This window comes from Oncorhynchus tshawytscha, unplaced genomic scaffold, assembly GCF_018296145.1.
Source record: "Oncorhynchus tshawytscha isolate Ot180627B unplaced genomic scaffold, Otsh_v2.0 Un_contig_3062_pilon_pilon, whole genome shotgun sequence".
Taxonomy (NCBI): domain Eukaryota; kingdom Metazoa; phylum Chordata; class Actinopteri; order Salmoniformes; family Salmonidae; genus Oncorhynchus; species Oncorhynchus tshawytscha.
Window position 1 is genome coordinate 365001 of NW_024609754.1, and position 15321 is coordinate 380321.

Sequence of the window (15321 nt, forward strand, 5' to 3'; positions counted from 1 at the left end):
ATAGAACACAGTATAGAGATAGAGATAGAACACAGTATAGAGATAGAGATAGAACACAGTATAGAGATAGAACACAGTATAGAGATAGAACACAGTATAGAGATAGAACACAGTATAGAGATAGAACACAGTAGAGATAGAGATAGAACACAGTATAGAGATAGAACACAGTATAGAGATAGAACACAGTATAGAGATAGAACACAGTATAGAGATAGAACACAGTATAGAGATAGAGATAGAACACAGTATAGAGATAGAGATAGAACACAGTATAGAGATAGAGATAGACACACGGTATAGAGATAGAACACAGATAGAGATAGAACACAGTATAGAGATAGAGATAGAACACAGTATAGAGATAGAGATAGAACACAGTATAGAGATAGAGATAGAACACAGTATAGAGATAGAACACAGTATAGAGAGATAGAACACAGTATAGAGATAGAGATAGAACACAGTATAGAGATAGAGATAGAACACAGTATAGAGATAGAGATAGAACACAGTATAGAGATAGAGATAGAACACAGTATAGAGATAGAGATAGAACACAGATAGAACACAGTATAGAGATAGATAGAGACAGGGATAGAGACAGCACACAGTATAGAGATAGAGATAGAGACAGGGATAGAGATAGAGACAGAACACAGTATAGAGATAGAGACAGAACACAGTATAGAGATAGAACACAGTATAGAGATAGAGATAGAACACAGTATAGAGATAGAGATAGAACACAGTATAGAGATAGAGATAGAACACAGTATAGAGATAGAGACAGAACACAGTATAGAGATAGAACACAGTATAGAGATAGAACACAGTATAGAGATAGAGATAGAACACAGTATAGAGATAGAGACAGAACACAGTATAGAGATAGAGATAGAACACAGTATAGAGATAGAGATAGAACACAGTATAGAGATAGAGATAGAACACAGTATAGAGATAGAGACAGAACACAGTATAGAGATAGAGACAGAGATAGAGATAGAGACAGAACACAGTATAGAGATAGAGACACAGTATAGAGATAGAGACAGAGGATAGAGATAGAGACAGAACACAGTATAGAGATAGAGATAGGTCTCTGCAATGTCCACATAGCTAGTTCTTAGATGTCATGGTCAGCTGTGAATAGGTCAGAAGTCAGTCTGTTGCTCTGAGCTGGATAATGATTGACAAGGCTTGTTCATGGCAATTGGCAACTGCTATTACAGCAAGGAGTTCAAAGGTCAGTCATTGCAGGTTTAAGCCTATGAGGTAACAGGTATGTGTGTTATTATGATGCTCAAGGTTTATTTTTTTAAATTTTACCTTTATTTAACTAGGCAAGTCAGTTAAGAACAAATTCTTATTTTCAATGACGGCCTAGGAACAGTGGGTTAACTGCCCTGTTCAGGGGCAGAACAACAGATTTGTACCTTGTCAGCTCGGGGATTTGGTTACTATTCCAATGCTCTAACCACTAGGCTACCTGCCACCCTGTAAAGGGCAGAGCACTGATAGAGATCATTCCTTCACATGGATAACCTGGGTGTGCCCAACCCTCCTTTAAGGCTGGGATTCAATCCAATCACAGTCTTTGGACAATGCTCCACTTAAAGGTTATTTCTGGTTGAGTCTACATACGCAACATTTTAATGAGGTCTCTGCTAACGTGAATAGATTGAATTCCGGCCTGACTATTGAACCCAACTCCAAGCTGACTGGATTAGATCCGAGCCTAAGTATGGAACCCAACTCCAACCTGATTTGGATTGAATCCCGGCCTAAGTATTGAACCCAACTCCAACCTGACTGGATTAGATCCGAGCCTAACTATTGAACCCAACTCCAACCTGATTTGGATTGAATCCCGGCCTAAGTATTGAACCCAACTCCAACCTGATTTGGATTGAATCCCGGCCTAAGTATTGAACCCAACTCCATCCTGATTTGGATTGAATCCCGGCCTAAGTATTGAACCCAACTCCAACCTGATTTGGATTGAATCCCGGCCTAAGTATTGAACCCAACTCCATCCTGATTTGGATTGAATCCCGGCCTAAGTATTGAACCCAACTCCAACCTGATTTGGATTGAATCCCGGCCTAAGTATTGAACCCAACTCCAACCTGATTTGGATTGAATCCCGGCCTAAGTATTGAACCCAACTCGTTTGAATAAAAATGTATATTTGACCACGTTCTCATTTTCTCAGAACACAAATAAATGGGCCTATTTTAGGATATAAATACAGAGCTTACGTACATATTATGTCAATTGAAATCTCGTCGCACTGCCTCTCCTCAAACTTACGTGAATGAGAAAATGGCCAAACACAGGTTTCTCTCAACTGTCAAATCTCCCCCCTCTCTCCCCCTTCTCTCTCTCGGTCTACCCCTCTCTCTCTCCCCCTCTCTCTGTCTACCCCTCTCTCTCTCTCAGGAAGGGAATGCTCTGACTTAGGAGTTGCTACGGAGATTGACGCGGTCCCGCACCATGTACCTTGTCCCCGCCGACATCGATGGGAAACGCATCATCCGCTTCACCGTGACGTCACAGCTGACCACCTCAGAGGACATTATCAGGGACTGGGACATCATTCGCAAAATGGCCGCCGACCTTCTGGCCGAGGAGGCCGAAAAACAGGCGGTCAGTAAAATGGAGGAGCACCAGTCTTCAGTCAGAAAAACTGTTGAGAAGCTGTCAGAGACAAACAGTGATTTGGGGAATCACACAACAACAGCAGCAGAGGGCTTGGCTGCCTCTCTCATGACTAGGAAACCAAAGGAGATTGAAAAGGCCATCAGTGACACAAAGGACGAACCACTGAAAACACCCAAAGAGTTGGAGACCAGCCAGACACAGACCAGCCCCAAGACAGGATCCAAAGAGCCAGAGGTCGGCCCGACACAGACCAGTCCCAAGACAGGATCTAAAGAGCTAGAGGCCGACCCGACACAGACCAGCCCCAAGACAGGACCCAGAGAGCTTGGGACCAGCCTGGCGCAGACCAGCCAGGACCCAGAGACAGGAGCCAGAGACGGCCCTGAGGAGATCCCCTGTACTGCTGCCTTCAGAGTTCAGAGGGTCCAACCACAGCTCCGCTTGGACAGTGATAAGACTGGATTTAGACCACAACCACCATTCTGGATGGATAAAGAAAAGTCTGGGTCTGAGAACAGGCCGAGGAGGACAGTACGCTCTCTGAGCTGCAGCAGTGAGCCCTTACCTGGCCCCATTGGGCCCCTGTTTGGTCATAACACTGACCCCCTTTCTAAGCCTCTCTCTAGCTCTGTCACGGACTCGCAGCCTGGACATAAAGACCCAGACCTCATCCACCCCCTAAATGACACCCAGGTCAGACGTCTCTCTTCCAGCCCAAGCCCCTCAGGCCTCTTTCAGATCCCAGAGTGGCCTTCTCCAACCAATTCCAACCAGCTGGGGAAACGGGTCCTGAGGAAGCTCACCAAGTTCTACAGCTTTCCCAGTTTCTGCCACCTGTGGGTGCAGTGTGGGCGCTACCAGGTGTGCTGCCCTGTCAGGGGACTTCAGATCGCCCCAAAGCTCAGATCTCCCCAAAACCCTGGTCCTCCTCTGGGTGTAGGAGACTCCGCTGTTGGTCTTGTTCCTCTGTGACTCCAGTAGATACCGCTAACTTTCCTGCTCTACTGTAGCCAAGGTTAGCTCCTGGGTCGTATTCATTAGGCACAACGTAGCAAAATGTTTTGCAATGGAAAATGAAAATGAATGTTTCTTATTGTACAAGACCACCTTGGTCCAATCCATTTTCTTCCATTTGGTGCCTGATGCATACGACCCTGTAGTCTCCCTACCAAATGTTTCCCACAAACACCTTTGTGGTTTCAGGATGTAGAGATGGCAGAGCTCTGAGGTCTTTCATTTATTTTAGATTTTTTATCAGATATCTTTTTTTTTAAGTGACACAGCCACACATCTCAGATAGATATACTATATGTTTTTTTGTATTTATTACAAAATCAATCTTTATTTATTTATTTACAAATGTTCCATACAGTTTTCAATTTTCACATTTTTTCTCTATAGTCATAAAATGTACATCAGATGAATAATTTGACAGTTAATTTTAAAATAAGAGATTAACAGTTAGAAAATATGTAAATAAAAAATCAATCATAAGTGTATCTTTCCATCAGAAATAGAGTGGTACATCTCCTGTGTCATGGGGATGTATCCCTTACTGTCCTCCAGGTAGTATAATCGATCCTGCATCACAGATGGGTTGAATCCCTCTTCGGCTAGCTTCACCTTCATCTGCTTGAATGTTCCAGTCACAGCCAGGGAATTCTGGGATTTTAAAATAAAATCAATTACATTAAAATGAATGTTTAATGAATCCTAAGCGTTTTGAGAAAATCTTTAAAAAAGGTACAAGCTGGGATCAGGGAATCTCTTCAACATGTCCCAGACGGTGGCTTTGAGTGCTAATAAAAGGTGTCATGACGATGATTGTAATGAGGACATTATTTCCACGGGGTCACCTGTATACGTATGAATCGTGGTCGAGCGTAGCTGGGCAGGGAGGTGTTGACGTGCTCCAGCGTGGCTTTACTGTCAAACTCCATGTCATCTTTCAGTTTGATCGCTGCCATTCCAACCCTCCCATCGTGTCCTGTGGGGTACGTCACAAAGCAGGATCACCAAGAGAGACAGCTGACTTCGATACATGTTCAGAAATTACTATTGATTTTGAATTCTCCCCCTTTAATGTCCTGGTCATTCACAGCCAACATGAGGAGAACACACTGGGATAACAACTACACAATGATGTGACTGTGAGGGTTGTAGGTGTGTACGTGTGTATTGTTATATGTAGCTATATATACTATGTCAACTGTGCGTAGTGTATATAAAACATTCTATGAATAAACCTATTCTATAAAAAATAAAAATGTTTCATGAGGTAAGAGTGTCTGTTAAATGAACCTAGCTACCTCTGGATAAGAGAGTCTGTTAAATGAACCTAGCTACCTCTGGATAAGAGAGTCTGTTAAATGAACCTAGCTACCTCTGGATAAGAGAGTCTGTTAAATGAACCTAGCTACCTCTGGATAAGAGTGTCTGGTAAATGAACCTAGCTACCTCTGGATAAGAGCGTCTGTTAAATGAACCTAGCTACCTCTGGATAAGAGAGTCTGTTAAATGAACCTAGCTACCTCTGGATAAGAGAGTCTGTTAAATGAACCTAGCTACCTCTGGATAAGAGAGTCTGTTAAATGAACCTAGCTACCTCTGGATAAGAGCGTCTGGTAAATGAACCTAGCTACCTCTGGATAAGAGCGTCTGGTAAATGAACCTAGCTACCTCTGGATAAGAGCGTCTGGTAAATGAACCTAGCTACCTCTGGATAAGAGCGTCTGTTAAATGAACCTAGCTACCTCTGGCTAAGAGCGTCTGTTAAATGAACCAAGCTACCTCTGGATAAGAGCGTCTGTTAAATGAACCAAGCGACCTCTGGATAAGAGCGTCTGCTAAATGACTAAAATCAAAAGTCAAATCACCTGGAACCTTGACACCGTAGACGTTGGCTTCTTCGATACATTCCACCATGATCAGGTGCTCAGTCACCTCCGTGGTGGCCACGTTCTCTCCTTTCCACCTGGATGTTGACTCATATCAAATTCATTCAGACAGTAGCCTGGCATAGAACCCAAAGAGCAAGCAGAAGCAGACTGCAAACACACCCAAGAAGGAAGAAACCTAGAGAAACCCAGCTCATAACTCAACCTGCAGGTGATTCACAGGACAGTAACATTACATCTATAGTATTAAACCCAGCTCATAACTCAACCTGCAGGTGATTCACAGGACAGTAACATTACATCTATAGTATTAAACCCAGCTCATAACTCAACCTGCAGGTGATTCACAGGACAGTAACATTACATCTATAGTATTAAACCCAGCTCATATCTCAACCTGCAGGTGGTTCACAGGACAGTAACATTACATCTATAGTATTAAACCCAGCTCATATCTCAACTATAGTATTAAACCCAGCTCATATCTCAACCTGCAGATGGTTGCAAGGACAGTAACATTACATCTATAGTATTAAACCCAGCTCATATCTCAACCTGCAGGTGGTTCACAGGACAGTAACATTACATCTATAGTATTAAACCCAGCTCATATCTCAACCTGCAGGTGGTTCACAGGACAGTAACATTACATCTATAGTATTAAACCCAGCTCATATCTCAACCTGCAGGTGATTCACAGGACAGTAACATTACATCTATAGTATTAAACCCAGCTCATATCTCAACCTGCAGGTGGTTCACAGGACAGTAACATTACATCTATAGTATTAAACCCAGCTCATATCTCAACCTGCAGGTGGTTCACAGGACAGTAACATTACATCTATAGTATTAAACCCAGCTCATATCTCAACCTGCAGGTGGTTCACAGGACAGTAACATTACATCTATAGTATTAAACCCAGCTCATATCTCAACCTGCAGGTGGTTCACAGGACAGTAACATTACATCTATAGTATTAAACCCAGCTCATAACTCAACCTGCAGGTGATTCACAGGACAGTAACATTACATCTATAGTATTAAACCCAGCTCATAACTCAACCTGCAGGTGATTCACAGGACAGTAACATTACATCTATAGTATTAAACCCAGCTCATAACTCAACCTGCAGGTGATTCACAGGACAGTAACATTACATCTATAGTATTAAACCCAGCTCATAACTCAACCTGCAGGTGATTCACAGGACAGTAACATTACATCTATAGTATTAAACCCAGCTCATAACTCAACCTGCAGATGATTCACAGGACAGTAACATTACATCTATAGTATTAAACCCAGCTCATAACTCAACCTGCAGGTGATTCACAGGACAGTAACATTACATCTATAGTATTAAACCCAGCTCATATCTCAACCTGCAGGTGATTCACAGGACAGTAACATTACATCTATAGTATTAAACCCAGCTCATAACTCAACCTGCAGGTGATTCACAGGACAGTAACATTACATCTATAGTATTAAACCCAGCTCATATCTCAACCTGCAGGTGATTCACAGGACAGTAACATTACATCTATAGTATTAAACCCAGCTCATAACTCAACCTGCAGGTGATTCACAGGACAGTAACATTACATCTATAGTATTAAACCCAGCTCATATCTCAACCTGCAGGTGGTTCACAGGACAGTAACATTACATCTATAGTATTAAACCCAGCTCATATCTCAACCTGCAGGTGGTTCACAGGACAGTAACATTACATCTATAGTATTAAACCCAGCTCATAACTCAACCTGCAGGTGATTCACAGGACAGTAACATTACATCTATAGTATTAAACCCAGCTCATAACTCAACCTGCAGGTTCATCTCAGGACAGTAACATTACATCTATAGTATTAAACCCAGCTCATATCTCAACCTGCAGGACAGGACAGTAACATTACATCTATAGTATTAAACCCAGCTCATAACTCAACCTGCAGGTGATTCACAGGACAGTAACATTACATCTATAGTATTAAACCCAGCTCATATCTCAACCTGCAGGTGATTCACAGGACAGTAACATTACATCTATAGTATTAAACCCAGCTCATAACTCAACCTGCAGGTGATTCACAGGACAATAACATTACATCTATAGTATTAAACCCAGCTCATAACTCAACCTGCAGGTGATTCACAGGACAGGACAGTAACATTACATCTATAGTATTAAACCCAGCTCATAACTCAACCTGCAGGTGATTCACAGGACAGTAACATTACATCTATAGTATTAAACCCAGCTCATAACTCAACCTGCAGGTGATTCACAGGACAGGACAGTAACATTACATCTATAGTATTAAACCCAGCTCATAACTCAACCTGCAGGTGATTCACTCAACCTGCAGACAGGACAGTAACATTACATCTATAGTATTAAACCCAGCTCATAACTCAACCTGCAGGTGATTCACAGGACAGTAACATTACATCTATAGTATTAAACCCAGCTCATAACTCAACCTGCAAGTTATTCACAGGACAGTAACATTACATCTATAGTATTAAACCCAGCTCATAACTCAACCTGCAAGTTATTCACAGGACAGGACAATAACATTACATCTATAGTATTAAACCCAGCTCATAACTCAACCTGCAAGTTATTCACAGGACAGTAACATTACATCTATAGTATTAAACCCAGCTCATAACTCAACCTGCAAGTTATTCACAGGACAATAACATTACATCTATAGTATTAAACCCAGCTCATAACTCAACCTGCAGGTGATTCACAGGACAGTAACATTACATCTATAGTATTAAACCCAGCTCATAACTCAACCTGCAAGTTATTCACAGGACAGGACAGTAACATTACATCTATAGTATTAAACCCAGCTCATTATTAAACCTTTAGTTGATAACTACTAAAGTAAAACAGCTAAAGCGTTTCTGACCTGAAGGTGTCTCCGATGCGGTCCATGAAGTAAACAAAGCCCTCGTGGTCGATCCTCAGCAGGTCTCCACTGTTGAAGTACAGATCTCCCTTAACAAACACATCTCTCAGCTTCTTCCTGTCTGTCTGCTGCTGGTTATGAGCATAGCCACTAAACGGAGCCTGCGCCGTAATCTTGGCAACCAGCAATCCAGTTTCTCCTGAGGACCAAAACAACAAGTAATGAGGTGTGTGTTTGTGTGTGTGTTTGTGGGTGTGTGTGTGAGAGAGAATGTGTGTGTGTGTTCTCACCTTTAGGGACTTTGATACAGAAACCTCTAGAGTCTTTGACAGGTTCCTCTCTCTCTGTGTCATACTGAATCAGAGCGTAGGAGAAGCTTGCCTGCGAACACACATAGAACAGACAGACAGACAGACAGACAGACAGACAGACAGACAGACAGACAGACAGACAGACAGACAGACAGACAGACAGACAGACAGACAGACAGACAGACAGACAACACACATAACAAGAGAAAACAATGATACACCGTATCAATCAATCAAATGTATTTATTAAGCCCTTCTTACATCAGCCGACGTCACAAAGTGCTGTACAGAAACCCAGCCTAAAACCCCAAACAGCAAGCAATGCAAGTGTAGAAGCACAGTGGCTAGGAAAAACTCCCTAGAAAGGCCAGAACCTCGGAAGAAACCTAGAGAGGAACCAGGCTATAATGGGTGGCCCAGTCCTCTTCTGGCTGTGCCGGGTGGAGATTATAACAGAACATGGCCAAGACGTTCAAATGTTCATAGATGACCAGCAGGGTCCAATAATAATAATGTATGTACATAAACAGTGTAATATACTGTATCTATGTAACAAAAAGGAATCTTTCAAAAGTATTCAGCCTTGGCGTTTTTTCCTATTTTGTTGCATTACAATAGCTTTATAATACGAGTATCTAATAACAATGAAGATAGTATAGTGCCACCAGAAAACAAAGATGTTCTACTTCTATTTGAGTTTCCATACAAAACAGTGTCCTGACACACTTCGTCACACTGATGTAATACATCTCACATAGACTGTCAAGAATAGAAACAAGGTAGTCTTTCTCAGAAGCTCAGTGTCTGTCTATCCCAACGGCACCCTATTCCCTATATAGTGCACTACATTTGACCAGAGCCCTAGGGACCCTGGTTGAAAGTAGTGCACTAGAAAGTGAATAGGCTGGTATTTGGAACACAACAGCCATTATTGTCCCAGACAGTAAGTCTCACTTTATGAAGGAAGTGCTCTTTGCCAATCGCTCCGACTTTCCCGATGTAGTTGATGAAGCCGACGTTTCCCTCTGTGGCTCCGTAACATTCACAGACACGGATGTCACCAAAACGCTGCAGGAACTCTGACCAGGTGTCTGCTCTAAGCCCGTTACCCAGGGCCAGACGTACCTTGTGATGCCTGTCATTATCTTTCTGAGGAGAGAAGAGGACAGCAGAGTAGAGAAGAGGAGAGGTGAAGAGACAAAGGGAGGGGAGAAGGGAGGAGAGAAGAGGTAGGGAGAGAAGAGGTGAGGAGAGAAGAGGTGGGGAGAGGTGAGGAGAGAAGAGGGGAGAAGAGAAGAGGATGTACAGGCATTTGGTTTACATTGATTAATGATTTAATACTATCAGCCCATTTCTTTTTGGTCTTTAATGGTCTGAATGATGAAAGTAACAGGAGGCGTGTGTTCCAGTACCTTGGGAGAGTTACAGAGGTACCTCATGATCTCTCCTATGTACTGGATCACTGTCACCTTGTGTTTCCTGCAGTCATCCCAGAAGTTATCGGCAGAGAATTTACGCCTCAGGACAACGGTGTTGCCTGAGAGGAGAAGATAAAGCACCAACATTCAACAGAGCTCACAACCTCATGGACAAACAAACTAACTCACTAACTGACTGACAAAATGATTACCTAACAAACTAACTAACTGACTGACTAAATGATTACCTAACAAACTAACTGACTGACTGACTAAATGATTACCTAACTAACTAACTAACTGACTAAATGATTACCTAACAAACCAACTCACCAACTGACTAAATGATTACCTAACTAACTAACTCACTAACTGACTAAATGATTACCTAACAAACTAACTCACTAAATTATTTCCTAACTAACTAACAAACATACTGACTAAATGATTACCTAACTAACTAACTCACTGACTGGCTAAATGATTACCTAACAAGCTAAATCACTACATTACTAAATTATTAGCTAACAAACTAACTAACTGACTGACGAAATAATCACCTAACTAACTAACTCACTGACTGACAAAATGATTACCTAACTAACTAACTGACTGACTGACTAAATGATTACCTAACTAACTAACTGACTGACTGACTAAATGATTACCTAACTAACTAACTGACTGACTGACTAAATGATTACCTAACTAACTAACTGACTGACTGACTAAATGATTACCTAACTAACTAACTGACTGACTGACTAAATTATTACCTTACTAACTAACTCACTGAATGACTAAATGATTACCTAACTAACTAACTCACTGACTGACTAACTGACTAAAGCAGTCCCCTCTGAATGGTTCTGGTTAGGGCCAGGAGTTGTTCCTGACCATGTGACCGGACCAGGAAGGAAGAACTCTGGGCCCTAGTTAAAGGCTACAGCACCACTAAGGCCTAGGAGTTTTTCCTGGTTGATTTGAGAGTCTAAGGTCATTATTGACATAAACAACTTGGAACTCTGTGGGTGCGTCTCAAATGTAACCCTATTCCCTATATAGTGCACTACTTTTGACCAGAGCCATATAGACCCTGGTCAAAAAACAAAAGTAGTGAATTATAAAGGGAATAGGATGCCATTTTGAATGCACTCAGGAACTTTGGAAATGGAAGTACTAGAAGTCACCTCAGAGCCATGTCACCTCTACTCCAATGCCCAGAGTAAAGAGACACTCCATTAAACAACCCTTAGTAAACCCTGGTCAACATCATAACAACGTTATTACACATGACGGCCCTCAAATAACATGGAACGTGTATTCAGAGACATTTGCATTTTTTATCTTCATCATCAGTGCCAAGTCAGGAGTGATTTTTACAGAGAATTTCAATTATTATGTTTTTCTCTCTCCATTTGAATTCCATTTGAATGTAGTCATTGTAATTGCTAGAGATGGCATGGAACCAGTTCTGAAACAGTTCTGAACCAGATCTAGAGAAGTTCTGAACCAGTTCTGAACCAGATCTAAAGAAGTTATGAACCAGTTCTGAACCAGATCTAGAGAAGTTCTGAACCAGTTCTGAAACAGATCTAGAGAAGTTCTGAACCAGTTCTGAACCAGATCTAAAGAAGTTATGAACCAGTTTTTAAGAAGTTCTAAACCAGTTCTGAACCAGATCTAAAGAAGTTCTGAACCAGATCTAAATAAGTTCTGAACCAGTTCTGAACCAGATCTAGAGAAGTTCTGAACCAGATCTAAAGACGTTCTGAACCAGTTCTGAACCAGTTCTGAACCAGATCTAGAGAAGTTCTGAACCAGTTCTGAACCAGATCTAAAGACGTTCTGAACCAGTTCTGAACCAGTTCTGAACCAGATCTAAAGAAGTTCTGAACCAGTTCTGAACCAGTTCTGAACCAGATCTAAAGAAGTTCTGAACCAGTTCTGAACCAGATCTAAAGATGTTCTGAACCAGTTCTGAACCAGATCTAAAGAAGTTCTGAACCAGTTCTGAACCAGTTCTGAACCAGATCTAAAGACGTTCTGAACCAGTTCTTAAAAAGTTCTGAACCAGTTCTGAACCAGATCTAAAGACGTTCTGAACCAGTTCAGTTCTTCACACCTCTTCATATCTTCCTCCCATATACTGCACTACCATGAGGTGCATTTTATCAATGCAGGAATTGAACCCACGACCTGGCCACTGCCTGAACAACACTCTCACCAACTGTGCCGTACAGTACAGAAGTGTACCTCTCTCTATGGCTCCATTCAGACCAATCACAAAGCCTGAAACGTGGTAAAGAGGCAGGTAGATGTAGAAGACATCATCAGAGGCCACACCTGAGATGGCCTGCATAGAGGAGGCCATGTACAGCCTCTCATGTGTGATCACCGCAGCCTTCGGCAGACCTGAGGACGAGACAACAGGAAGGGCGGGAAACAGAGAATCAAGGCTGATGAAAATCTCAAATGGTACCTTATATCTTTGACCAATCAGAGTTGTGTAATCTAAAAATATTTACCTGTCTGCCATAAACATTAGTAGTATTCTATTTAATTCACACTACAGGGCCAACCAGAGACATACTGTACTGGTCTGGACATTTTATTGTTCACATTGTTCTTTCTAGCAGACTTCCTGCAACTATGCTGGATGCATAACCAGGCCAGTCCAGTCCAGCTTACCTGTAGTTCCTGACGTAAAGATGTAGAGGGCAGGGCTCTTTAAGGTGACCTTTGACCTGAGCTGTGGGTCCAGAGGTTGATCTGAGGCCTGCTGTATCCTGCTGCTGCTCAGAGTATTCACTCCCTCCGTCACAAACTTCTCCTCCTCCTCACCCAGCACAAACACACGTACACTCTGCTCCCTCAGGGTGGGGAGAACCTCCTCTACCACTCCACGCAACTCTGGGGGAGGAGAGGGAGGGACACAGACAGAGCAAGCATGAGACAGAATCCTATTAATTCTGGCCTGTGCACTACTAGCACTGCCTCCCACTAGCTGCATAGAGGGAAAGGAGGATACCTAGTCAGTTGTACAACTGAATGCATTGAACTTCCACATTTAACCCAACCCCTCTGAATCAGAGGTGTGGGGGCTGATATAATCAACATCCATGTTTTCAGCGTCCAGGGAACAGTGGGTTAACAGCCTTGCTCAGGAGCAGAACGACATATTTTTACCTTGTACGTTCGGGAATTCGAGCCAGCAACCTTTCGGTTACTGGCCCAACGCTCTAACCACTAGCCTACATATCGGTTACTGGCCCAACGCTCTAACCACTAGCCTAGATATCGATTACTGGCCCAACGCTCTAACCACTAGCCTACATATCGGTTACTGGCCCAACGCTCTAACCACTAGCCTACCTTTCGGTTACTGGCCCAATGCTCTAACCACTAGCCTACATATCGATTACTGGCCCAACGCTCTAACCACTAGCCTACATATCGATTACTGGCCCAACGCTCTAACCACTAGCCTACATATCGGTTACTGGCCCAACGCTCTAACCACTAGCCTACATATCGGTTACTGGCCCAACGCTCTAACCACTAGCCTAGATATCGGTTACTGGCCCAACGCTCTAACCACTAGCCTACATATCGGTTACTGGCCCAACGCTCTAACCACTAGGATACCTTTCGGTTACTGGCCCAATGCTCTAACCACTAGCCTACATATCGATTACTGGCCCAACGCTCTAACCACTAGTCTACATATCAGTTACTGGCCCAACGCTCTAACCACTAGCCTACATATCGGTTACTGGCCCAACGCTCTAACCAGTAGCCTACATATCGGTTACTGGCCCAACGCTCTAACCACTAGCCTACATATCGGTTACTGGCCCAACGCTCTAACCAGTAGCCTACATATCGGTTACTGGCCCAACGCTCTAACCACTAGGTTACCTGCTGGTTACTGGCCCAACGCTCTAACCACTAGCCTACATATCGGTTACTGGCCCAACGCTCTAACCACTAGCCTACATATCGGTTACTGGCCCAACGCTCTAACCACTAGCCTACATATCGGTTACTGGCCCAACGCTCTAACCACTAGCCTACATATCGGTTACTGGCCCAACGCTCTAACCACTAGCCTACATATCGGTTACTGGCCCAACGCTCTAACCACTAGACTACCTGCCGATCTAGACACCATATGTCTCTACACTAGTTATTATATATATATTAATTATTATTCAAAATAGCTGTATTTACAATGATATTGTAAACGGCAACACCAAGGTAAGTGGGCTGGACTTACCTGAAGCAGCCAGGAGCACGTTGGTTCCGCAGCAGGTGAAACAGTGCAATAAGGACTTGGACCTGATGTTGTAGTTGAGCAGAGCGGCTCTACATCCAAGTTTAGCCAGGGCCAGCCAGATAAACACATACATGGGCTCGTTACCCATGAAGAGGGCGACAGTGTCCCCTTCCTTCACGCTGGCGTGCTGTGAGAGCGCCCGGGCCAACTTGTTGCTCTGCTTGTCAACGTCCCGGTATGTATACGAACTCTTCTCGAATACAATAAACTGTTTGTTGGGGTGTTTTTTGACCTTATCGAGAAAACAGTCCAGCATGCTGTAGAACGGTTTGCTCCTCTTGATTCTGTTAATTCGTAACCCGAGTAAGATGCAAGTTACTGTGTAGCGCAGGTCCTGCGTAAAATAAGGATTTCTGAGATAAAGGAAGAGTGGCAGTATAGCCAATCCTGCCAAAATGGTATATAATAACACGTACATATTGAAAGTTAAGGTCTACTTCTTTGTGATTGTCAATAAAAGGTGTCTCCTTCTTGACCGTGCTGTTTAAGAAAGTAACAGGTTATTGCAACACCTCCAGTCCACAACTCTCCACGACCTTTGGACGCATGTAGGCGTGAAATCCCCAACAGCCAATGGCGTTGCGAAGAATATAAAGTAAGGAAGTAGTAGGATATTCTATTCTTCTAATTATGACCATGGCAGTGACATGTTACAGACAGACACCTCTAGGGCGTTGACCTCCATGGGCAGACTGGCCATCTGGCATCTTTTGCCTATTGGGCCAGTCTAACTTTATTTTTCGGGTCACAAGGAAAA

General features: G+C 42.9%; 2 protein-coding genes across 2 annotated transcripts in view; one reads left to right on the top strand and one right to left on the bottom strand.

Annotated features, from left to right (window-relative positions):
• Window positions 1-4068, top strand: part of hdc (histidine decarboxylase) — a 19637-nt gene extending 15569 nt beyond the window's left edge. The window contains exon 12 of the mRNA XM_042317604.1: window positions 2446-4068. Coding sequence (XP_042173538.1) covers window positions 2446-2466 — 21 coding nt within the window. The 3' untranslated portion in view covers window positions 2467-4068. The remainder of the gene's footprint in view (window positions 1-2445) is intronic.
• Window positions 3965-15099, bottom strand: LOC112238341 (very long-chain acyl-CoA synthetase-like). The gene is made up of 10 exons (XM_042317603.1): window positions 14505-15099; window positions 12917-13138; window positions 12482-12640; window positions 10220-10344; window positions 9762-9956; window positions 8787-8877; window positions 8497-8695; window positions 5544-5641; window positions 4524-4654; window positions 3965-4329 (listed from the first exon to the last, which is right to left on the bottom strand). The coding sequence occupies exons 1-10, from the start codon at window positions 14980-14982 to the stop codon at window positions 4156-4158; spliced, it is 1872 nt and encodes a 623-aa protein (XP_042173537.1). The 5' UTR covers window positions 14983-15099; the 3' UTR covers window positions 3965-4155.
• Between the last annotated feature and the right edge of the window lie 222 nt (window positions 15100-15321).